Genomic DNA, 25,447 nt, shown 5'->3' on the forward strand with positions numbered 1-25,447 from the left:
CATTTTCTAGTTATTGAAAATCTTGAAATGGAGGCTAGATGAACATTGCATCATGCTGTTCTGAGGATTTCTAGTCAAACACAGGCTGAATTGCATAAAACTTTCTGGTCACTTCTAAATCTCTGATTCTATGACATGACCCAAAAAGGAAACTAAAATAAAAGGTCTTGATATGAAAAAGATAGAGAAGGAAATAACATGACAGAAATAAAGAAGAGGTCTGATACTCTTTGAAGGAGGAACATTCCACATTTAAGGAAATGCTAAAGAGAAAATAGTGGGGATTCTATTACCACCATTAGAAAAGTACTAAATGGTGATTCCATAGAGAGCCATGGACATGGGCCATATATATACATGCAACATCCATCAAACTCACCAAACATTTAAATTTCCTGACACATACAGAAATCAATAGACCAAAACAGTATCCTATCATTAAAGTCTCTGTTCTTCTCTTACCTGATAATTCCTTTCAGCACCCTTTGTTGGATCACATCCCATCTCCTGCCTCCTAAACATAGGTTTCTCTCATAATAAACTAAAAAATACTGGGGGGTGGAGGAGTGGGAGTAATTATCTTATTGAAAATTTCGAGGAACATGCAATTAAGTGATATCATCCTGAAGGCAGCAAGCATTTATGGGTTACCAAGTATGAGGGACTGCATACATAGAACTAAGACCGTAACACTGACAGTAATTTATTAGTGTATATTTATTAGTTCTTTGTATATAAATATTGATTTTTTTTTTGGTCATGAAAATTATGTAAGCAAAAAAATTCAACTACTTTCAATTACAGCATAAAAAGGAATATAATAAAGTAAGCCCCTTACTCCATGACAGAAATAAAAGTGGTATATCAAAGAATGTGTGTGTGTGTGCGCGCGCGCACGAGTGCACATGTGTATGTGTGTACAATCTTAGAAAAGCTATGAAATCATCATGTTTCCTTTCAAATACCTGGCAATGTGTGATGGCACATGAGAACAGGATCAGAACATGAGTTGTATTTTAAAGGACATTTTAGTTTAAATATTATTTAGAAAACTGTGATAATTCTAGTAAAAGGGCAAACCTGGATTCATAAAGAAGCTTTCATTAGTAAATGTGGTTTACTTTTTTTTTAAGCCTTAGACATTAAATTAAATAATTAAACAAAGCTGAGATTTTGAGTTACTATCCTAATAAAATACGCAAATAACCAGAAGAAAACTTTACATAAAATATCAGATATTAATTAACTTTGTAAATAGTATATATACAGATACTAGCAGGTTCCCAGTATAGGAATAGTTATGTCCCATAAATTAACTATTTGCAACTCAGAAAAAGCAAAGGTGAAGAGCTTCTAGACAGTAATATATTAACCTGATAGTAGGCTTATGTTTTTCAGTAACCTATTGTCAATGCTTATTTCAATTTACTGTGGAAAGCAATAAGATAAAAACTTTGTCAATCAAGTCACAATACCTAGCTCATTTTTCAAAGGAACTTTAAATGTAAAAGAATAATAATTCTCAATATTCCTATTGAGGAAGTAATAAGCTTTAATAATGAATAACTCACAATCAATTTTACTATTAAAAAGCTACCATTTCTGGTAACAATGATGTAGTGAAAGAACTTGCCTCTAATTTTATTATAAAAAATGATGGCCAAGAAATAACAAACAACAACAAATATACGTACCAATTATCATTGCCATTGCACTGCTATTACACTGGCCCAAAGCAGACAAAATCTGGCTCATAATTTGTTGATTGGCCAACACTAAGTCAGCTACATAGGCAGTGGAACCTTGGGTACTGGAGCTGCTTCCATTGCCATCCTTGCCTCCTGAGACTTTTTCTTCATCTGAAACACTGTCTGTAGTACTGGTAGCAACTGGAGCTCGAGCACTGTATTCTCTATTAGTTGAAAGGGGTAACTGTACCAGAATATTGACCAGTTTAAGTAAATCAAACATAAGCTGATCCCTTGTCATTTCTCCACATACTGCTTTGGCATCACCTGGACGAATTATGTTGGCAAAGAGTCCCCCAAAACAAGCACGAGCACCCACTGAACTGTCTGATCCACTGCGAGACACCACTTTGTCAGAGCAAGTAATATAATGATGCACTAGAAATGTAATGGATTCAATAACAGCAGAAATAATGCTGACAGAAACTACTTCAAAATTTTGCTCCAGTGTGAATTCTAAGAGCTTCACTTGCGCATCCAAAGGTCCTTGGCCTGTCTGAAAAGCACCCCTGCAAATAACAGAGAAGTGATTTAAGCATGCACACTGGTCAATCATTTCTAAAGAGACAATTTTAAAATAGCTTACGAAATAAGCACAAGAAAGCAAAACGATATTTCAAGCAATTCTTTTTTTTTTTAACTTGGCATTTGGGTTAAGTTGCAGGCTAGAACTTTTACATTCATTAGAGGGCTCTCTTTTCCTTTCACTTCTTTCCTTTTATTTTAAAATTTTATTTTAGCCAACCTAGAAGAAAGATTTTCCTTTACAATTAGTACAAAATAAAGAGATAGAAAAGAAAGCCTTGGGAAAGGCAATTGTATAAGGAGGTAAAAACACCAAGATTCACCCCAAATGAAAAATACTCCAGCTTCCTACATGTCTTTAAATTTTAGCTTTTAGCATCAGAATCAAAGAATGTTAAAGTGGAAAGAGACCTCAGTGGCTAACTCACCCAATGTATACCTCTTCTACATAAAAAGCAATGCGCAATCACATAATCTTTGCTTGGAAAGCACAGGGTAAAAGATGGATGGACTATTCCAAATCAGTCCATTCTTCCTTTAGATAGCTCTTATTTACAGTAATTATTACCCCTGACATCAAGCCAATATTAGCTTCTTGGAAAATTTCAATATTGCTCCTCATTCTGCCCTACGGCTCAATCAAGAAGAGTCTTATCCAGTCTATTGTACACATAACAGCCTTCCAGGGAAACTAAAAATAATTATCTTCCCCTGAGTTTTTTGCTCTCCAGGCCACATATGTACAGTTTCTTCAGCTGATCTTCACAAAATGCACACAAAAACCTTCACCATCATGGTGAGAACAAAATGTATTTTTTGTCAAATGGAACATAAACTCCTTTTGGACAGAGACAACAGCCTAATAGTTTATTTGAAATCTCCCCGCATAGGAGCCTAGATACCACTGCTTCATACACGGTACAATCAAAATAAATTAAACCAAACAGTAATTGTTAAAAACATGTCGCACATATGGAACAATGATTCAAACTAAAGAAATATGTTAATTTACAAAGAGAACTTTATTAAATACCTACCATAATAAAAGAGACTGAGAGATAATGGAGAAAGTAAAATGAAAAAAGAATGATGCACTGCAATAAGTATGAGATTTTCAGTTACCGTGGGTAAATTCAAGTCTTAATGCTGCCATTTACTACACTGAAAACTTAATCACCTCCTTTTAGTTCCCCTAACCAAAATTTTATCAAGAAAGTAAATTCCAAAACTCTTTTTCTCCCAGTATATATTTAAAATATGATAACAGTTAAAGTGTTTTATAAATCTTAGCTATTATTATATATGATAGGAAGAATCACATACGACTAATTTCAATGAAAAATGTCACCAATTATCAAAATTCTTTTTAAAAAATTCATGTTTTACCTCTCTGTTGAAAGTATATGAACCAGCTTTAGCAAAAATTCACTAAATATCTGAGGACATGTTGAAGAAAGGTGCACTTGTAATCTTGTAAGAAATTCTTGCATAGCTTGTGTAGCTGTTGGCCCAACCTGAAAGAAAAGATTATTCAAAATAATATTTATATTGAGGACTGAGATAGATTTTCTTGCTATACAGACACACCTACCATATGGGAACAATAGCGTCATTAAATTATTTCACAGTGTAGTGTTTCTACATTTTGGGGGTTTTTTTGGGGGGGGTGCGATTGGGGTTAAGTGACTTGCCTAGGGTCACACAGCTAAGTGTCAAGTGTTTCGTCTGAGGCCGGATTTGAACTCAGGTCCTCCTGACTTCATGGCCAGTGTTCTATCTACTGCACCACCTAGCTGCCCCTCTACATTCTTAAGAAGCTTAAATATGATAAGTGATTTAAATGGCTTAACTTCCCACATCACTCAAATTCTAGCATACTAAGTACTCAATATATCTTATTGTTGATTGGGTCAAATAACTCAATCTTACTGTAGACACTCTATTACTTCTTAAACTGCCTCTTCATCATGGTTTTATTAGCTAATACAACTCACTTTTAGTTCACTTAACTAAGCAAAAAGAGTTTAATCTGAATTCTTTTTTGTGAAAATAGAAATAAGCTAAAATGGCTACCATCATCTCACAATCATGGATTTTTTAAGAAAAACAAGTCCAAAGAGCTAGAAGAGAAGTTCTATGCTAATACATTACTGTTACAGTTTAAAAAGTGGTACAAACATTCTGGAAATCAAATACAAATCCTGAAAAAAAAAAAACCCAATACTGAAATGCTCATGACCTTTCAACCAGATACTTTATTGCTTGGTGTAATATACACCATTAGGTCAGTTACAGAGAGGACAATCTCTTATACATCTAAATATTCATTACTATTTTTTGTTACGTCGGTGTATGACCAATGGGGAATGATTAAAAGAACATGTTCCAAAAATGTAACAGAATATAATTATGTCATAAGAGATAAGGAAATGAACAATGTGTGCTAACATTGGAATACACTTTAACTGATGCAGAGTGAAGTAAGCAAAATGAGGATAACAATATCCATAAAGAACAAAAACAATGTGCATGCAAAGTACTGTAATATAAAACTGAATGCTGTTGAGATTTAAAAAAGGAAAAAACAACCAGCACACTAAAGTCTATATGAAGAATATCACTGTTCAAGTGATGATGAAGCAGAAGAGATGAACAGTGTTCTAAGGTAATTAATTCAGATTATTTTCCTTAGTCCTCATTAGGTCAAAAACTTAATGATTTGGGCAAAGGCACATGAGAAATCTTTAAAAATGAAGATAAAAAAATAGAAAGTTCAAAACAAGCATGAAAACATGAAGATCCCAAAGTTGCTTTCACAGATGTGATGATCATCTTCATCATAAGGGCTGGCACTTATACAGTGCTTTAAAGTGTGCAAAGCACTTTACAATAATTATCTCATTAAATCCTCAGAACAACCTTGCAAGATAGGTGCTATTATTATCCCCATTTTACAAATGAGGAAACTGACATAGAGAGAGGTAAAGTAATTCACCCAGAATTGTACAACTATTAAAGTGTCTGAGGCAACATTTGAACTCAGGTCTTTTTGAACCCAGATCTACTTCTCTATACCTCAACTGGGCCCATCATTGCCGCAATGCAATTCTATCACACCTCCCTAATTAAATTTCCTAGTCCACTCAGCACAGTACTTCATCTAAAACTTTTCTTTTCCTTCTCAGACCTCTTGTGACTCATTAAAAAAAAAAAACTAACAAACCCTAAGATGTTTTGAGCAACATATTCTAGATGCCTATCATTTCAAATTAATTATCACTTGTTAAAATAAATGGCAAAATTAAAATATGTATATTTATACCTAGAAATAAAAGGAATATAAACACAAAATGTAGTTGATAAGGCATTATATTTTTTTATGTTAATTTCCTTTTCTGTTTTAATAATCATTTGTATTCTGGTTGAATGGAGCATATATGACTATAGAGTTACATCTTCCCTTCATTCAGAAATATAGATAAAAGTACAAAGGGATGTGGCATTGATAGATAAATGTTAGATGACATTAAGCACCATATTTGAAATTAATGAGTATTGAGAAAGGAAACAAAATTGGTGTTTCCAAATATATGCCTGAGACATTTTCACTAAACTAAAACCAATCAAATACTACATAACACAGGCATAGATTATCAGATCACTTGAATTACAGCATGAAAAAAAAAGCCACAAGTCTGGAATTTCTTTACTCATATACATACACATACAAAGTTAAAAAATGAATTTATCAAGGTAATTTCCTATGATAAATTTTTTAATGCAGGTGAAATATAAATATTAAAGGTTTGTCATGCCAAATAGATTAATGCAATACAGGAAACTTGAATTTGCAAGAGAATATAAACTTAAAAGACATTTATTCATTCTAATACTTTTAATAAGACTAAAAACAATGTTTATGAGTATTCAGAGCCAAAATAGCAGTGTTTTCTTGCCCTAATCACTTAACAAAGAATATTAATGGATTTAAATGAGAGAAAATGCAAATGTATATTTACATACTGTAGATAATACAGTGAACTATGAAAAATCTCAAAATGCCTTAATCCAAATAACTTCCTTGACTTTCACTAAATTTTCTATTTTCTTCTGATGTTGTTTCATAATACCAAGAAGGAAAGCGATAAAAAGCACACTGATGAAAAGAATCACAGAACAACTTTTAGAAAGAAGAATGTGATTTAATATAAACGAAGTGTGGAAGAAGTATGCAGTGAAATATTTTAAGACTAGTTTTATGACAGTTAATTAATGTATTTTACATACATAAGTATACTACAATTAATGTTTATGCCTTATTACTACATTCATTCTAGCAGTTAGAAATGTCACACTTTCCTGAGATTTTGCACTATATTTTATACTCTTATTATAGTCTTAGTATAGCTTATCTGACATACAGTTAAGAGAAAATTATATGTGATATAACTTGTTTCATTCCTATAAATAGATTTATTAAATTTGCATAAAATTAAGTGCAAGGGGCATGTCTTGGCATCATTGCTAATGACTAATCCAATGCTTTGCAAACAATAGGCATCTTTAAATAATGATTTAATTGAGGCATGTCTGAGAAACTTGTTTCTTTAGAACTTAGATGAATTATTGATACTGAAAAAGCTCTATTACCTGTGGACTGTGTTGATTTGTTCCATGAGGACTAGTTCCTGAAAGAAATTTTACTAAGACATGAATCAGATTAGGATCTGAGACCAGTAGATGGGCAGTACTTTCCTGAGTTCCAATAGAATTGCTGGGAACAGCTACAAAATAACAACATACAGAAGACAAAAATCAGTTATGTTATTAAGAAAATGTTGACAATTATTTTGGAAGCCATTAAATATTATGGATGTCATTTTTTATTTGTATTTTCTGTACAAAATGTACAGATGCACATTAACTGCACTTCTATATAGCATGTTTCATTTGCCCTTCTCTACTATTTACTTTGCTAGACTTAATCACAGATCATACCCAACGTCTCAATGTCTCTCTTTCACAAAGCACTATTAAAGTTATTTTCATGCCCTGGTAATAAATAAAATCCAATATAGAATCTATGAATATTTATTACCCAAGAAAATACAAGTGAACATATATAAAATAGTCAATATGTAATTCAATGCTGACTGCCTTTGCAGGCTACAAAGTTCCATTTTTAGGGATCAATTTTTATAAGTTATTAATAACAAACCACAGAAGTAATTAACCAGTTTTACAAACTTGATGCTACACAAATTGTTGATGATATAGAGATTTCCCTCAACTTGCTAATTTTTATAAATTAATCCTCTCTACTGCAGTCTTGGAGTGATATGTACACATGCTAATCTTAGGATTAGCCTTAAGATGGAAAAAAAAAAAGGAAAGTGGTTGAACAAAAATTTACCTTAATGCTCGGACTAATCTTGATTAACTTTGTACTTAGGAGAAAAAGTGCCAAAACTAAAAGAAAAACTTTTATTTCAGGACATAAATTTTTTATTTCATTTAACATGTTCCCTTTGATCATATTCATTACATATCTCTAACATCCATTAATAAAATAATCACTACTACTGTAAGAATTAAGAATTTAAGAGTTTGAAATTTTGCTATATGAACTCATGTATGATAACTATGCTAAAAACATAAATTTTACAAAAAGTACATTTCTAGTTGATACAGGCTAGTAACAGTCTCAAATTTATAATGGAATTTTACACAAAATTTATCTTGACAATCCAATGTTGTATTTCATGAAAACTTAATATTCCCTTACTCATAATAGTAAAAATATATTTTAGGTTTACAAAGAAATAGAATTTCCAGTTAACTTACAGTTAAGCTGCATGTTTGTCATGAGGGTTAGGCTATGAAGCACTAGGCACCACGTCCGAAGTGAAGTATTGGGATACCATGCCAATACTGTTAAGAAGCTAGTTATTGATGCTGTAGAGAAAAGAGTTGGGGAAGGGATAAAACTATCTTTTAGAAAAACAACCTCACAAAAGAATTTTCAGGTCTTCAATGGGCTCTATAAGAATGTAGAACACATGACTCCAAGTTACTAGATCATTAAAGAGAAAATAAGCTTACTCTATAAATGTTACTCTATAATAGCAAAAGTCAGAGAATAAAAGATCTTCATCGACAGAAGGTCCTCAGTGACCACTAATTCAATCCAAGACTTTTGCATGGCTCTAATTATAAGGAAGCTCTTATCTAAAACACAAACATGGCGCTTTACAACTTATTAAACCATTTTTTCTTATTCGGCTCTCAGGTGCCAGCAGAACAATTTTAATCATTTTTCTAGCTAAGATGACCCTTACCGAAATATTTATTCCATGTTTCTTTCTGTGACTATTCACTGTTGTTTCCTGAATTTATACATATTTATTCTCCCTCTCTCTCTCTCTCTCTCTCTCTCTCTCAATCTCTATATGTAAGTATATGCCATTTTTCCCTTGCAATAACATTACATAAGATTTAACCTATCTCATGTTTCTTTGTAATACTTCACACCCTTGTAAAGCCATACTGCCTCAGGATTATCAAATTTGCTTTTTTTATGCTAAAATCCTAATTCAGCTTGCTTAGTACCCATGATAATATGCCACAAGATGCTAATATATGCAATATAAAAATAAAACAATGAAAACATACATATTTTCTAGCACCAACTATATGCCAAAATTCTGTGCTATATAATGGGGATGCAAAGATGAAAAAGAACCCTCGCCTTATTTCGTTTTTTTTTTCCTTTCCTTTTCTTTTTTTTTTGGCAAGGCAACTAGGGTTAAGTGTCAAATATCTAGTCTGAGACTGAATTTGAACTCAGGTCCTCCTGACTCCAGGACCAGTACTCTATCTACTGCACCACCTAGCTGCCCCAACACTCCCTTCTTTCAAGGCAGTTACAATGCAGCAGTTATACAAGATGCCCCAAAAGTGAGTGCAGTTTTAAGCTTTAATAACTTTGGTTGTATAAACACAACAAACTTGTTATTTACATTTCTTTAATACACAATCAGTTTTTGAATAATAACCTTTTTATTTTAACAAGGTACATTCTATTCTTATGTATGTGTGTTAATTTCTGGATTGACACTTTCTCACAATGGTGGATTGGCTAAGGAGGTCACCTTCTGTACTACCACAGCTGCCTGATCCATTTACAGTAGATCTTGTAGGGTCACATTAAAACTGTCATTTACACAACAAAACCTCATTCTTTGCAACATCTTAAGGCTAGGAAAAGCAGCTAATAAAAGTTCTACAAAGTTCAAAAGTCAACCAGAGACAGTGGTTATGCTGAATTTTAAAAATAAACATCAATATTTCAAAAATTTAGGTAATTAGCCTTTCAAATTTTTTCTTCTGCAAATTATAGTATTTATACACATGGTTGTGGCATTTATACTTTTGAAATTAAAGCACAAAACTTCAGTAAGACACCCTTTATTTGTGTAAGGTGCTACTTTAGTCTTGATAGCTCTTTTACCTTGATTCAAAGATATGACAGGTGTCCGATTAGCATTATATAAGAAAACATCAGCTCCATGTTCTTTATTCCCAGAGGAATTAGAATTTAGACTTAATGTAAGCCATAATTGTAGAAGGGACTCCAACTAAAAAGTAAATATTAAAAATGAAACTTAAAAAGATTGGTACAGCCAACAGTATAATTTTTTAAAAATGAAACACAGAGATTACATAAATAATTATATTCCAGCTTAACATTTACTCCTGACACCTTATTTCCTAGATTAGTTACACACAATTTATTAAAATTTCTAAACATAAATGTTTTAAAATCTGATCCTAATGCTATACAGTAGCATAAACACAAAAGAATAATCTTAGTCCTAAAACTATACTAGAAAAAAACCTATACACATCCCCACTTAGGTAACTACACGCACAGGCTGTTGTTCAGCTGTTTTTCAGTTGACTCCAAATCTTCATGGCCCCATTTGGGGTTTTCTTGGAAAAGATACTGGAGTAGTTTGCAATTTCCTTCTCCAACTCATTTTAAAGATGAGGAACTGAGGCAAACAGGGTTATGTGACTTGTCGAGGACCACAAAAGTCACACAATGACAGAGGCCACATCTGAACTTGTGAAAATGAGTCTTCCTGACTCCAGGTCTAGCACTTTATCAACCTATGCATAGTCCCATATGCACAGTTATTACAGAAAAATTAAGCCTGTCTTGAATTTTGATACATTTACTTAAACGTCAAAATACTTTTTCTATAAACCTTTCTCCCCAACACTCTAACATCAAATCTTTACTTCTACAAATAATTACTTTTCCTAAATGAATGCATAAAGCAAAAAATTATAATTTCATGTGTTCTCAGTGCATACCTGAACATGATGAACTTGGAGCATGGAAAAAAGTTTGTTGAAGCAAGTACTCAGCATGGGGATGGAGGACAACTGAATTATCAGCTGGTTGGTTGGGTTGGCTGCCTGGAACCCCCGTAATAATGAATCATCTGTTCCAGTGGGAGACTGGGAAACTGAAAATTAAACCAATACTTCCATGATTTCAAAAGGAAATAAACTTAAATTTGAGAACAAGATGATTCTCTTGGACATACATACACATAAAGTTAAATGACAGTGTGACATAAAAACTACCTAGAAAGATTGCAATGACAAATGTATGCATTTACCTGACTGAAGGAATGGTGCTGAACTAAACACTCTTTAAATCCCTTCCTGTATATAATTCTAGTGCACAAGATAAAGCATAAACAAGAATAAGAGTTTATAAACATCTGACTTATACCATCAACACTGAATGAGCACTTACTGACTGTGTGGCCGAATAAAGTATTAAATTTGAGCTTCAGAAAGCAACACTACTCAGGAAGAATTTATGTTTAACTTTAGATAAAATGAAAGACAACTGGTTTGCAAAGATTTAAAGGCAGCAAACCTAGCAAAGTTTTAAAAATGATAGTATAAAATAGTTTTTAGTTACATGTCGGAGATGTGTTTGTTAATGCCTGCAAAATAGAATCCGCTTCCAAAGTAGACATCATTTTCAACATAAGCTCTGCCTGCTGTTCAAGTCCAACCTCTAGACGTGCATCCAGAGCTACAAAAAAGTCAAAGGAGAAAAGAACTGCAATTTAAGAAAAGAGAAATAAATAGCAAAAATGAAACAAATACTGTAACATTTATAATGATAAAAGCTACGCTATCCATATTTTTTAGATCAAAAGTTATCATTGTCCATAGGATAAAACTGTAAACATTTCACACCATTCTTTTTTCTTTTTTTTAGCAATTGGGGTTAAGTGACTTGCCCAGGGTCCCATAGCTAGTAAGCGTCAAATGTTTGGTCTGAGGTCACATTTGAACTCAGGTTCTCCTGACTTCAGGGATGGCGCTCTACCCACTGTGCCACCTAGCTGCCCCAATTCCACACTATTCTTAATTTGTTTCCACATAACATAATTTATGGAGTTCTTCCTCAGACTGATAAGGTTCATTTACTCTCCCCATTTCATCTTACGTGTCATTTACACTTCCTCATATTGCACACATAGTATTTAATGTGGAAGATGTGTTGATGAAAACTGTTTACTGCAGAATTTTTTAAAGCCCTATTCATCTCATATCTACTTTGGCTCCTTTAATATTCTCTGAATAGCTCTTACTACAGAAGTTGCCAGTGCAGCTCCATGGTACTTGACATGCAGTCAGGAAGACCTATTTCAATTCTGTTCTCAAACACTTATTAGTGTGACTCTGGGCAAGTCACTGACTCTCTTTTTGTCCCAGTTTCGTCATCTGTGAAAAGGGAACAATAATAGCAACTACCTTGCAAGATCGTTATGAAGATCAAATGAGATAACACTTGCAAAATATTCTGCACAGTGCCTGCCACATTGCAAGCACTATATAAATGCTAACTATAATTATCTAAATGGTGTCTCCCCGTTAAGAAAGTAATCTCCTGCAGGGATGGTTCTATCTAGTGCTTAACACAGTACTTGGTACACAGAATCAGTTAGAAAATATGAAGATATATATATATATATATATATATATATATATAATTACAGCAAACTGAAAGGTTCCAGATAGATTTATTCTTTGTTGACTATAAATAAGAATTTTGTATAGTAGGATAAAAGACAACCTTAAAGGATGTGGTAAATAAGTAGTCTCCATATATATGTAAGGATGACAAAAAGTTTCTTGATAGATGCAAGCAGAGAATATCCAACAAAGAGTCCTCTGAGGATCAATATTAAATTACATACACACACACACACACACTTCATGTATATTCTAAATATATACATGGTATCTCCCCAAAAAGACTATGAGCATCTTGTGAAAAGCAAGTGATTGATTTTTCCGATCATATTCCAGTACCTTACTTAGTGTCCTGCACACATTAGACTGGATGAGCTATGTTCATCAAGGTATTTTTTGCCCACATCACAAGTACTAACGTTCTTCAAGACAAAATATAAGAATTTCCTCAATATATAATGAAGTTATCCTAACAATCTATTTTTGGATGACACTGTGCTGATTGTTTTTAAGCCTCCTCAATGAAAACCAACTTCAGTGAAACCAAAGTTGGTTCACCAACTCATAGGAAAAACAAAACAAAAAACGATAAAGAATGCAAAATAATCAATTCAAAATGTATTAAGCACGTCCTATACACTAGGCCTTAGAGACAAAAATAAAATAGATCATTATTTCAAGGAGCTCACATTATATAGTGGGAAATGTGCACATATAATAAGTAAATCAATGGGGAAAGAAGGGAAATAAAAAACAGAATGAACCAGAAAATGAATTTTTTAGGATGAAGTATTTCAGCTAAGCTTACAAAAAAATCTAAGGATCCTTAAGGGCAAAGCAAAGAGCAAATGCATTCAAGCTCTGGCCAAATTAGGTCACTAAGGTGAACCACAGAGTATCTACAGGGAAGTGATATTTAAGAAGTCTTGAAAGACAGGCAGGAGACAACTCATTAAAGAATTTAAATACAAAAACAATTTGCATTTTACTCAAGAAGGAAGACGGAGCCATTAGAGAGCTTTTTAAAGTATGAGACTGACAAGGTCAGACATGCTTTAAGAAATTCACTTTGGCAGCTCTGTGGCAAAAGCCCGAAAGATGAAGCATCTGGTAGAAAGCCCACTGAGCTAGCCCAATACAGAAGGATAATGAACAGAGACATAACCTGAGTAGATGAAAAAGATCAAAGTGGATGACATTTGGGAAACCCCACTATAATTCCAAACTATTAAATAAGGAAAAGCTCAGTTTCTTAACACCTCTATTATCTCAAGGATTCATAAGGGCTGCTAAATAATGCAGTACACCACAATCTCAAATGAATCTTTAAATACTCAAAGAGTAAAATTATACCTGGTAAGTTTAAGTATGGAAAATGTTAACAAACCACAATCTGCATATGAGTGGCCAAAGGACAGAAAAAACAATTTCTCAAAAAAAAAATATCTTCAAAATTAGTCATAGAAGCGCTATATACGTATCACATATAGTGACAAATATTTGCTATGTAGGAAAAAATATTTTAAATAGTCTGCACAAAATGACTAGAACATAAAATCACTAACAAAATATAAGTAAATGTAAATAACAATAAAGAACTGATCTGTAAAATTACAAGAAAGGACAAAATTCTAATCTTTAAAAATTTTATTATTTATTTTTAGCATTCATTTTTTAAAAATTTTGAGTTTCAAATTCTCTCCCTCCCATCCTTCACCCACCCATTATGAAGGAAAGAAGAAAAAAAATTTTGAAGAAATAAGATATACTAAGCATAACCAAAATAACAACAAAGTACAAAAAGGCTACTTTAAAAGGCAACAAAAATTTACTTTAGGAATAATGGACAACAGTGGTATTAATTTACGATGCGTAAGCCTGTTTCCTTAAAAACTGCAAAATTCTTAACAGGAAAGGCTTCATGTACTATTATCAGTTAAGTCAAGTCAAGAAGCATTTTCAAGTGTCTACTATGTGCCAATAGCTTTATTAATTGCTGGAGAAAGAAACAAAGGCAAAAAAATCCCCCGCTCCCAAGAAGCTCAATCTAAATGCGGAGACAATCTACAAGTATATACATACGAACAAGATATAATGAAGGGTAAACTGAAAATAATCAGCAGATTGAAGGCACAAGCATTAAGTGGAATTGGGGAACGCTTTTTGCAGAAGGTGAGATTTTGGTTGGGGAGGGGTAGAGGAAAAGAGGGAATAAGCATTTATATAGTACTTTCCTTGTACCACACACTGCGCTAAGCACTTCACAAACACTGTCTCATTTGACCCTTACAACAACCCTGGAATGTAGGTGCTATAAATATCTTCATTTTACAGTTGAGGAAACTGAAGCAAACAAAGTTCAGATAAATTGCATAGTCACATAGCTACTACAGATAAGCGCGTAAGAATAAGGATAAGACCTGAAAAGAAACCAAAGGGCAGAAATGAAGAGGGAGAAAATTTTAGCCATGGGAAACAACCAAAAGAAAATGTTCTGAATTAAAAAATAAAGTATCTGGAAGGACTAATAGCAAGTCTAGTGTTTCTGAAACACAGAAAAGAGGGAAGGGAGTAAAGTGTAAGACAATTGGAAAGGTAAGAAGTAATCAGGTTATGAAGGACTTTAAAAGCCAAACACTCAACATAATCCTTGTATGTCATCTTAATAGATGTCTATGAGTGAACATTGTGGTAGAATCATTAGGGAATACTTTAGACTTTATGGACATTCAAACAAAAATTTTCTAATTAAAAAATGTAAACCAAATTACATAATTTTTTGAAAATTACGGATCATTGCTTAAGTACAAGGAATTATGCTTTATGTTGCTGGTTGAAAAAAAAATAAACCATAATCACGAAATGTACACTTAACAAGTTTTCATTTTGAGAAGTCAATACTTTCACACGTAAAAAATAAATGTCAACAGAAAAATCAAAACAGCTGAAAAGCAAAGTGTAAAGAAATCAAAAAGCTATACCTGCTTGTCAAATGAACTGCAGACAATAACTGTTTAAGAGTTTCAAAGAACAAAAGTTAAATCAAATCTCTAGAGGGTATAGCCAGATTTTGCCATATTCCTATCCAAAGTGCTCCTAAAAACCCCAGCCAGCTTATTTAGTAGGCAGTTACTTGGATAAGGGCCATTTGGGGCCCAATTTTTAGATCCGGACAAGCAGAAGAATAAACAGATGAATCTCCAAATGTCTGCTAAAAGAACAACAAAATCATACTCATCACAGTACACCCCAGTGTACTCTCAAATGACCTCCAGTTTCCATTTCATTTACTTAATTTCTGAAATAAAGATTGAAGTAAGGCTATATACAATGAACACTGACATCAATGAAATGAATTTGCAGGCTCACTCACCAAAATTAACCTCAAGTTAAACTGTACATGTTCATTCTTTTTTTTTTCCTTTGCCTGTTATTATTATTTTGTTATCATAGTGTCAGTAGCTCAATAACTACTAACAAGCAGGAATGCTGTGTTAAAAAAGGGTACTTCCTTTATTCTTTCATCAGTTCCCATTTAAATTAAATTATATTTATAATCCTTTCACCTACTTTTGGAGTTTTATTAAAGCTGTCAAAAGGCAGCAGGATAAAACCTTTATTCTATGTTTCTAATTTAATGAAATGGCCCCAAATGTTTTATAAAACGTTATTCAATACACATACTCTTTAAAACAGGGGTGAAAATAATTGATGAACAAAGTAAATCAAAACTGGTTTATTAAAAAGTTCCTAAGCAGTTGGAGGAGAGATACATCTAAGATAAGTATCCAAAATCGTACTTATGTTATGAATTATTTTTGTTTTCTACTTACAACTGCACAAAAGGTTAAAGGAAATAAAATCAAAGTCTTACTAGTTTTAGAGCTGGCAAATAATACTCCTACGATTTACTAAATAAAAGATATAGGATGGTTTTTGCAGTGATACCACTGGGATTGTGATCAGGAATACTGACATTCAACTTTGACTACAGATACTTGCAGTCTGATTTTGGATTTATCTTCTAAGTCAGAAATGTTTTTTTTCATATAAATTAATAGAGGCAGTTTCCCACTACTGATGACATCACAGATTCTTCTATCACATGAGACAAAAAGTCTTAGGAAACCTTCCAGTCATCTCAAAAGTTCTACTCATTCACATTATATTTCACTAGCCAAAAAACCAAAACAAAACATTATACTTACCCTGAGAAACAGACACACTAACAGTCTGTGATCCATTTTTTTCTGTGGTTGCTGGTGGTTTTGCTACAGGGATTCCAAGACCTCCAATGTAAGGGTTATAATTGTAGGTGCCATAATCAGCACCCCAATAATCGTACCATGTGCTGCTTATAGGCTTGAAAAAATGAAAAAAGAGAAGAGAATGTGGGTCATTTTTTCCCATTCACTTTGGTGAACTTTTCTATCTACTGTGTCATAATTTATAATTAATTCCATCCAGTTAGTACCATCTATTCACAAATTCCATGATGACATAAAAGTTCCTGAGATTTACATTTCTCAAACACACAGCACCCCTCACACTTAGGCAAACTGGTTATAAACAGTATCTAGTATATATTTAAATTCAGTAATTCTACTTCTCATACCAAATATTAAGCAACTGCACCTTTAATCTATAGGCAAAATTAAAACTATTTTCAAAATGTTTAAGAATTACCCATTTTATGTAACAAAATTATTTTGTTTTGTTATCTAAGTCTTTCATTCTAAAAATTCAAATGTGGAATAATCTAATCTGTACTCAACCAAAACAACACTGTACTATAATAATTACCTAATTCTTAGTTTACATACTGCTAATTCGGAATGCAGCAACAATTATGAATACTATTCTCATTTAGTGAAACCAATTAAACTCTCTGAAAACAATTATCATTTTTCCCTCCACAGAAAGTTTTATTATTGTTGACAATTTGTAAGAAATACTGTTATTAATTTATTATATTGACTTTACAACTTACGTATCATTTCAAGTCAACAGCTCATGGAATTCTGTAATACTTAATGCTGAAAATTGTATAAACAATGACGTATGTTGCGGATTCAAACATTTATTTTTCAGTATATAAGGGACATTAAACAAACACTGACTGGTTAAAAAAAAAAATCCCTACTGGGGCAGCTTGGGGGCACAGTGGATAGAGCACCAGCCCTAGAGTCAGGAAGACCTGAGTTCAAATCCGGCCTCAGACATATAACACTCACTAGCTGTGTGACTCTGGGCAAGTCACTTAACCCCAATCACCTCACCCCCCTCCCAAAAAAAATTCCTACAAATTAATTTAAATATTTAAAGAATGCCATACCTTGAACACTTTTGCTGCAAGAGGATCTTTTTCCAAATCGATATCTAAAGGATCAATGTCAACTTCCATCAGATCTTGTAATAATTCGAGGTCAATTTCTTTATCTTTCTCCAAAGATGAAAGAGGGGGAGCACCTATTATTCAATTTGTTATAATTTTATAATGTTATAAATGGATGTTATGATGTTATAAACGTAATAAATGAATGTTACAATGTTCTAAGTTATAATGAATTACCTGAAATTTAGCTTAAAAATATAAACAAATTTAAAACTTGCCAGCTAAAAAAACTATATATGAAGTACTCCTAATTTGAAATTTTTATTACAATGTAATTTCAAAAAGGACATAAAAGCCTTTTAAATGCCCATATTTCTGGTTATAGTCCCTATTTAGAGTATTTTTAAAATTTGGATTTTTCTATTGTACTTAATAACATAAAATATCAAAATCCCCATACTAATTTAAGAAGCAAAACTATTACAAAATATAAATATATTTATTCACCTGTGATGTCATGGGTCAGAGGTTCATCAATAGTTTCTAGCAATTGAACTGAAGACTGTTGAAGAGAATCATCAGAGTCACCAGTTGTTGTTGTTCCTACATCTTCTCCTACTGCCCCTTCTTCCATAGCTTCAGCAGCAATTGGTGCTAACAACTCTCCTGTGAATAAAGTCACAATCTCTCACAAGCAATATTTTTCTAACAACAAATTTTAAAACAAATTAAGCCATTCTCTTTAGGTTTCCATAATGAAAAATGCCAATACTATCCACTATATATAATCTAGCTCATTATTTTCTATGAATAATTTTTACATGAGTTTGTAATGCTCAAGGAAATCCTGATGCAACATTTAAATATACAGGTAATAATCACTGTCAACATAATCTTCAAGTAGTTTTTGTGATATACATGCATTAAAAGGACTCTCTTGAAATAAATTACAAATGTAATCTCCGAATTATATTATAAAAGCCAATGAATAATACTTAACAGTTGTTTTAGAGTTAAAATAATTTTTTCAAGTACAAATTAAATGTGCCACCTGAGAAAAAGAAATTCTAACTTACCCGCTAAGATGTCCTGTAACATACAACTCAAGGAATACTGAGCCCAAGCACCACCCCAGGATATATCTCCTCTATTAAAGTCAGTTCCAACCATAAGTAATAAGAGTCTTTCCAGTTGAGGCTCATTTACAATTTCACACAAATGAATTGTTGGCCGAGTGGCATTTGCAATTCTTGCAAGGACCTTTAATAAATTTTGGGAAACATAAATAAGCATCTAGAAAGTAAAAACTGTATCAACAATCCAATTTCAGTTTATAAAATAACCCTTCTGAGAAATTTAAAATGTATTTTCTTCTCAAATTAACCTTTAAGAAACATACTTTCTTAAGTATTAAGATTTTGGGCCAACACATGTCTGGAATGATTATTCCTAGATCTTTAAGTTGTACAAACCTAAGAAAGTTTCCATTATTTCAATTTTTATTCTCTATTTGAATTGCTTTAAATGAATTGCTAAACAAAATGCATTCAAAAGAGCACTGTGAATAAAACTTTTTTAAAAAACTGAATGAAAGGGGAAAACATTTTTCCACAGTAAAAGACAGTTTTATTTCACTATTTTATGGCATCAAAGTCAATTATGGCCTTCTAAAGATAATCACTCAAGAGAGCTGTAAGCCTTGAGCCTCATTTCCTTATCTGTAACAAAGTGATACTTGTAATACTGTAAGACTGTTGTAAAATAAAGAAAGAGGAAAGGTGTTGGGGGTAAGCAGATGTTCAAAAGGGAGAGACAAGTAGATAATGAGACGAGAGGAAAAAAAAGATGAGCAAAAAAGAGATGAGACAAGATATGTAAGAGAGATAAAGGGAAAGTGAACAAGAAGAGAGTGTACAACAATGTGTACAGAAAGGCAGCCAGCACAGAATGGCAGAAATAGAATTGGCTTTACAGTCAGGAAGACCTGTGTTGACATCCATCATCTAACTCATACTGACTGTGATTGGGGATAAGACTCTTCCCCTCTCTGCAGCTTCAGGCAACTCTCTAAGTTGCAGACAAGGTGTAAAGTCAAACTGGTAGATGAAGGAGTTCCTAACTGGGAGTTGCTTGTACAGATGAAATCACAGGGTATCTAAAATTTAAATTTAAAATGACTGATATATTATTTTTCCTTTTTGATTGGCAGAGTGGCACAATGGTAAAACAAAGACTTGGGACCTGGATTCAAATCTTTTGTTTTTGTTTTTGTGTTTTGGCAATGGGGTTAAGTGACTTGCCCAGGGTCACACAGCTAGTTAAGTGTCAAGTGTTTGGTCTGAGGCTGCATTTGAACTCAGGTCCTCCTGACTTCAGGGCCAGTGCTCTATCCACTGCGCCACCTAGCTGCCCCCTGGATTCAAATCTTAGCCGTGGCATTTTCTGCCTGGGTAACTTTGAGCAAGTCATATAGTATGGCTGAGAGGCTTAATTTCAGTTTCCCAATCTATAAAATGTGAGTAATAATACCTTATATCCTACCTATTGTACTGAGTTGAGAGTTAAGCATTTAGTAAACTATAAAGCAATTTCTGAATCTTAAATATTAGTATGACTTCTATTATCACTATTTATTTTATAACAACTTACTGTTTTCTACCAATTTCTAAGAAATCTCATTCTTCTAATGATTCTACTATGCCCATTCCCCTTACAAGTTTTTTTTAAATGTAAATGAAACATTTTTACCTTACAAATAAACAAAAGGAGATCTGCATGACAAGTAAAATCCATGGAGAGAAGAAAGAGAAGAAGTTTCTGAACTACAGAGATGCACCGTTCATGGGCCAAAGTAAATGGAAGGGGTTCTATTTCTGGGCTTTCTTTTGTGGTTGAGACTTCTGTGTCTAATGTAGAGCGAGGCCATTCCGCAGTGCGACGTAAACGAATTAAATCCTTAAAGTGCTGCACAGAGAATTTAAAAAATTTTTACATCACACTAACATTTTCTTAACTAAGCTATTTCAGTCTAATTTTGCATATAAAATTAAAATCAGGCACAAAATGTAAAACAAACCTTGATAATTTCTGTAGGAAAAAATTTCAAAGACATAGGACTATCAAATTCTAGGGAAAACTGAACTGCAATTAATCTGCTCATAGGGACAATACTCAAATATTAAAACAAATATGACAGACCAGTAACTAAGTTTGATGTAATTAAATATATAAAATACAGAATGTCAATACAAGTTACATGGAAACAACCAGCAGGAACAAGAATAACCTTTTTTTTTGCCACACAGCAAAGCCATATTAGAATTATGCTGATGGGCACACAAATATATTATCAAACCTCCCACAATGCCTTTCTTCTCCTCTCCCTCCTGCTCATACCCAACTAAGTGAAACTGTACAAAACAATTTGAAGCGGGGGTTAATACTACAGGAACAACATTATAAATGACAGTAACCTAAAAATTAGTGAAGAGAGTCAATGTCATTAGGGCTCAAAGAAACTCAAATTGCTGCTAAGAGTTTTACAATGTCAGAGTGAAACTGGGTTATGATGTATTGATGACTAATTGCTATGAAATAACATGTTACATGGGATTGCTTTTAAGTGTCACAAAACAGATCATCCAAAATCTTAAAAGAGATGGGGTCAGTGGTTTAGTTTTAGTCTATTGGTTGGCCACAAGAACTCAAGTCACTTAGACCCATAGATTAGGCAACACTTGTGGCTTTTTCATTCTAACCATCACATTTTAGCTCTTGTAAGAGCCTAAAAATTATTTGTATTACTTTCATGGAATAACTAATGTATGAAAAATCAAAAGACTGATAACACTTTTTAAGATTCCTTGTTTGTTTCCATATTTTGGTGTAAAGAGCATATACACAGGAACAAATAACTCATAGGTAGAGTAACTATTATTCTGGATTCATTCCTTTTTTTAATTTCTAGGATAATGAATAAAGTCCTTTAATTACTTTGAAACAAATACATTTGCATTACATGTATATATGTGTGTACATATATATGTGTATACACATGCGCACACACACCACCCCCCCCTTCATATTTTGGGTAGGTAAAGTACATAAAAGATTTAGATTTCAAAAACATGTATTATTTTTAATTAATAATTGAGAAGTTTTAAGGGAAATAAGCTTTAAAAAGTAAATCCAAAGTAGGGCAACTTGACTTAAAGTTATCGCTAGTTGTCTTTTTAAAAAATTTAGGAAACTTCTGAGAAGCCTGATTCATTATTTTCTCCTTTAATTCACAATATAACAATTCTTCCCCTCAAAAATAACTTGTAAAACAAAAATTTATTCCTAGTAATTCAATAATTCCCTGCACCAATGCTTCTAAAGAGTAAGATAGCAGCTAGGTGGCGCGGTGGATACAGCATTGGGCCTAGAGTCAGGAAGACCTGTGTTGAAATCTGGCCTCAGACACTCACCAGTTGTGTCACCCTGGACAAGTCACTTATCATCTGTCTGCCTCAGTTTCCTCAACTATGAAATGCGGACAATAATAGTACCTACCTCCCAAGGTTGTTGTAAGGATCAAATTAGGTAATACTTGTAAAAGCACTTAACACTATACTTATTTTCAAAAAATGCTTATTCACTTTCCATGCTTAATACTCCAGAAAGGTATTGTGCACAACAGGTTTGAGGGTAGGCTACTAATTTCTGACCATAACCTAATGCTCTATTGCTGAAATAGTTTCATAACAATTAAGGAAGCAAAGACCAAGGCAGAAATATATCAATTATGAAATTCAAGATCAGATTAAAACTATGCAATTATCAAAATGCTTTTACATAGGATCTGATTTAAGGTCCTACAAGCGAGTTCAGTGAAAAGACAACTAACAAGCTAGAGTTTCAAGTGACTGGTGAATTAAATGAATAGTGATGACTGGCATGGATCAAAAGCTCAGGAATCAATTATTTAAAAGAATAAAATGAAAAACTACTTTTCGTGAAGTAGGTAGGCTTTTAAATTAAAAGCTGTAAGATCACAATACCTTTGATGTAGCCTGCTTTAGTTTTGCCTGCTCTACCAAAAGTTTGTACGATGATCCTTTGTTGCTTTGTATTTTCTCTTTTTCCATCTGTTCCACCAATGCCTTCTGTTTTGATTTTAATAAATTAAGTTGCTAAAAAATAAAAATTAACAAATAAAAATATAAGCCACAGAAATACAGCATTCTTCTACACTGGGGCCAAAGCTTCCAATAAAAATTGTATAGAATACTCTATTCACATGCAAATTGTTCATTTAAGATTGCAATAGTTGCAAAGAAGTATAAAATATATATGTACAGCTAAAGCTAACATTCACATAGCACTTAATCTGTGCTAAGCACTCTTACAAATATTACCTCATTTGGTCCCTACAACAACCTTGGGAGGTAGGTGCTATTATTGTCCCCATTTTACAGTTGAGGGAACTGAGGCAGACAGGATAAGTGACTTGTCCAGGGTGACACAGCTAGTGAGTGTCTGAGGCCGCAATTGAACTCACGTCTTCCTGACTCCAGCCCTGTGCTCTATCCACTGCGCCACCTAGCTGCTATATAATAATGTTATATTCTGAAATTGCTTTAAAACGGTACAAGAATCAAAAAACAACAATGCAAACAGTCATCTGAAGAAATACCCAGAATATACCTAAAAAAATACTTGATGAAGCCATCACTAATGAGATTGAAGCAACTCTCAAATTTCCTTATAGATTTCAGGATAGAATCCAAGTATCAGTCAATGCTCTAAAAACCCAGTCCTCTTAAAAACCCATAATTTTTGAAAGTCTAATGTAACAACGTTTTACAACAATTAATATAGTAATGAAAGTTCTAGTGATGGGCTAGAAAAATAAATATGGGGAGATTACACTGACATGTTTTCCCACTCACCAGAAAGAGAAACTATTTAGTTAAGAAGAAAAAACTACTTCAATTTACCTGAACGAAACTATCCTAAGAGATTATTCAATTCCCTTTGCTAAGATTTTGAGCTCACCAAGCAATGTTCTTACTGGTAATTCAATCTCCCAAGCACTATTTAAGTTCCCCAAATACCTAGATACTGAGAAGGTAGTGTCCTGGATAAAGCATATGGAGTTTCCCCATTAACAGAAAGGTATATATACCTCCATTTGAATTTTAAAATGTAGCGTACTGGTTAAAAAAAATTGGTTTGTTGGGTGTTTTGTCACCATGAATCAATTAACCAGAATGTAATAGCCTGTGAGAATCTGGAAAATGGAGTTCCTGAACCTGTGAATCTGAGAATTTCCCTCTAATCCTAGGAAATTACCATTCATTTACTCTGAATCTATTTTTTATTTATTTAGCTCCATATTTGTCACTCCCTATAGTTGACTATAAGCTTCTCAAGCATAGGTTTTGCTTTATTTTTATCTTTATTTGCCTTGCATCTGCTTAATAAATGCTTGTTGAATTAAATAGTGACTTTGTCACCTATCATTTTCCAGGTTGTAATTGTCCTCAAGAATTCAGCCATTACATTTCAATGAAAATTATTCTCTCCTTGGTAAACTATACTTTATCACAGGGTTCTATTCACAGAGATATGTGGCTTCAAATAACAGAAATCACAGGTAGACCAGTAAAAAGAAGAATGACAAAAGTAATCTGCTAAGCACTTACTATGTGTAAAGCACTGTGCTAAGTGCTAGAGATATAAAGAGAAAAAAAAACAGTCCCTGCTACAAAGCAGTTCACATTCTAACGGAGCAGACAGCATATATGGAAGGTATCAGCTGCAAATCATTTGGAAAGGTCCGATGGATCCTTAGGACACAGAGACACTTCATGATTTGGGGGATGGTTCTAAAATGTTGCTGGTATTTAGACGTATTTACATTGGGGACATCAGTTAGCTAAAGGTTACAATTATGTGGTGCAGTAGATACAGTACTGGGTTTGGAATCAGAACTCATATACTTACTACTTACTAGCTATGTGACTGAGTGAGTCACATAACCTCTATGCTTCCCTCAGTTTCCTCAACTGTAAATAGAGTATAATAACAACATCTACCTCCCAGGGCAGTTGTCAACATCAAAGGAGATAGATAATATGTGTAAAGTGTTTAGCACAGTGTCTCACACATAATATACTTTATATAAATAGTTATTCCCTTTTCTTCCTTCTTCCCCTTTCCACAATAAGATATATGCATAGTTATCCTTCGTGTTCCCTTACTAGAATGTTGTAAATACAGTCTACAAGTCCATCCTTTTCAAGACACTCAAATTAAGTTTAAGCCAATGTTACTATTAAGAAAATCCATTCCCAAAATCTATTTTAAATATCTTACTATTATGCCAATGTGACTAATATGCATGTAAACAGAATATTAGATAACTACTAAGAATCTATCACTCCTAAAATGGACAAAAATCAGCGCTACTCAAAGTTAACTGCAGTTTTTACAAACACAAAATGAAGTGCACAATAAGGTCCATGGGGTGGGCAAGTAAACATTCCCAAAAGAATCTCTGCTCCATAACTGAGGAATAAGTGGAAGATCAAAATAGAAAATTCTGAGCAACAGCCAGTGGGAGAATAATGGCCAGTTCAGGGGTGAGGTTCAGGGGTGGGGAACCTGCAGCCTCCAGGCCTTTTGACTGAGTCCAAGTTTTACAGAATACATCCCTTTATCAAGAGGATTTGTTCTGTGAAGTTTGGAGTCAGTCAAAGGGCCATACTTGAGGACCTAGAGGGCC

At 33.3% G+C, this 25,447-nt stretch overlaps 1 protein-coding gene across 8 annotated transcripts in view; it reads right to left on the reverse strand.

Moving 5' to 3' along the window:
- BIRC6 (baculoviral IAP repeat containing 6) overlaps positions 1-25,447 on the reverse strand; it is a 307,740-nt gene that overhangs the window by 145,718 nt on the left and 136,575 nt on the right. For 7 of the 8 annotated variants that reach the window (XR_002321676.2, XM_020972336.2, XM_020972335.2 and 4 more), the window contains exons 34-46: positions 22,719-22,850; positions 20,425-20,640; positions 18,753-18,936; positions 18,184-18,342; positions 17,677-17,810; positions 16,550-16,703; positions 11,275-11,391; positions 10,653-10,807; positions 9,784-9,910; positions 8,118-8,228; positions 6,924-7,057; positions 3,660-3,787; positions 1,695-2,257 (exon numbers count right to left, since the gene is read on the reverse strand). Coding sequence is in view for 7 of the 8 variants with exons in the window: in XM_020972336.2 (XP_020827995.1) it covers positions 1,695-2,257; positions 3,660-3,787; positions 6,924-7,057; positions 8,118-8,228; positions 9,784-9,910; positions 10,653-10,807; positions 11,275-11,391; positions 16,550-16,703; positions 17,677-17,810; positions 18,184-18,342; positions 18,753-18,936; positions 20,425-20,640; positions 22,719-22,850 (2,314 nt within the window). In the remaining variant the exon portion in view is untranslated. The remainder of the gene's footprint in view (positions 1-1,694; positions 2,258-3,659; positions 3,788-6,923; positions 7,058-8,117; positions 8,229-9,783; positions 9,911-10,652; positions 10,808-11,274; positions 11,392-16,549; positions 16,704-17,676; positions 17,811-18,183; positions 18,343-18,752; positions 18,937-20,424; positions 20,641-22,718; positions 22,851-25,447) is intronic. The other variant, XM_020972340.2, reaches the window with a different exon arrangement.

Source organism: Phascolarctos cinereus, unplaced genomic scaffold (assembly GCF_003287225.1).
Source record: "Phascolarctos cinereus isolate Bilbo 61053 unplaced genomic scaffold, phaCin_HiC Scaffold_2;HRSCAF=192, whole genome shotgun sequence".
NCBI classification, from domain to species: Eukaryota; Metazoa; Chordata; class Mammalia; order Diprotodontia; family Phascolarctidae; genus Phascolarctos; species Phascolarctos cinereus.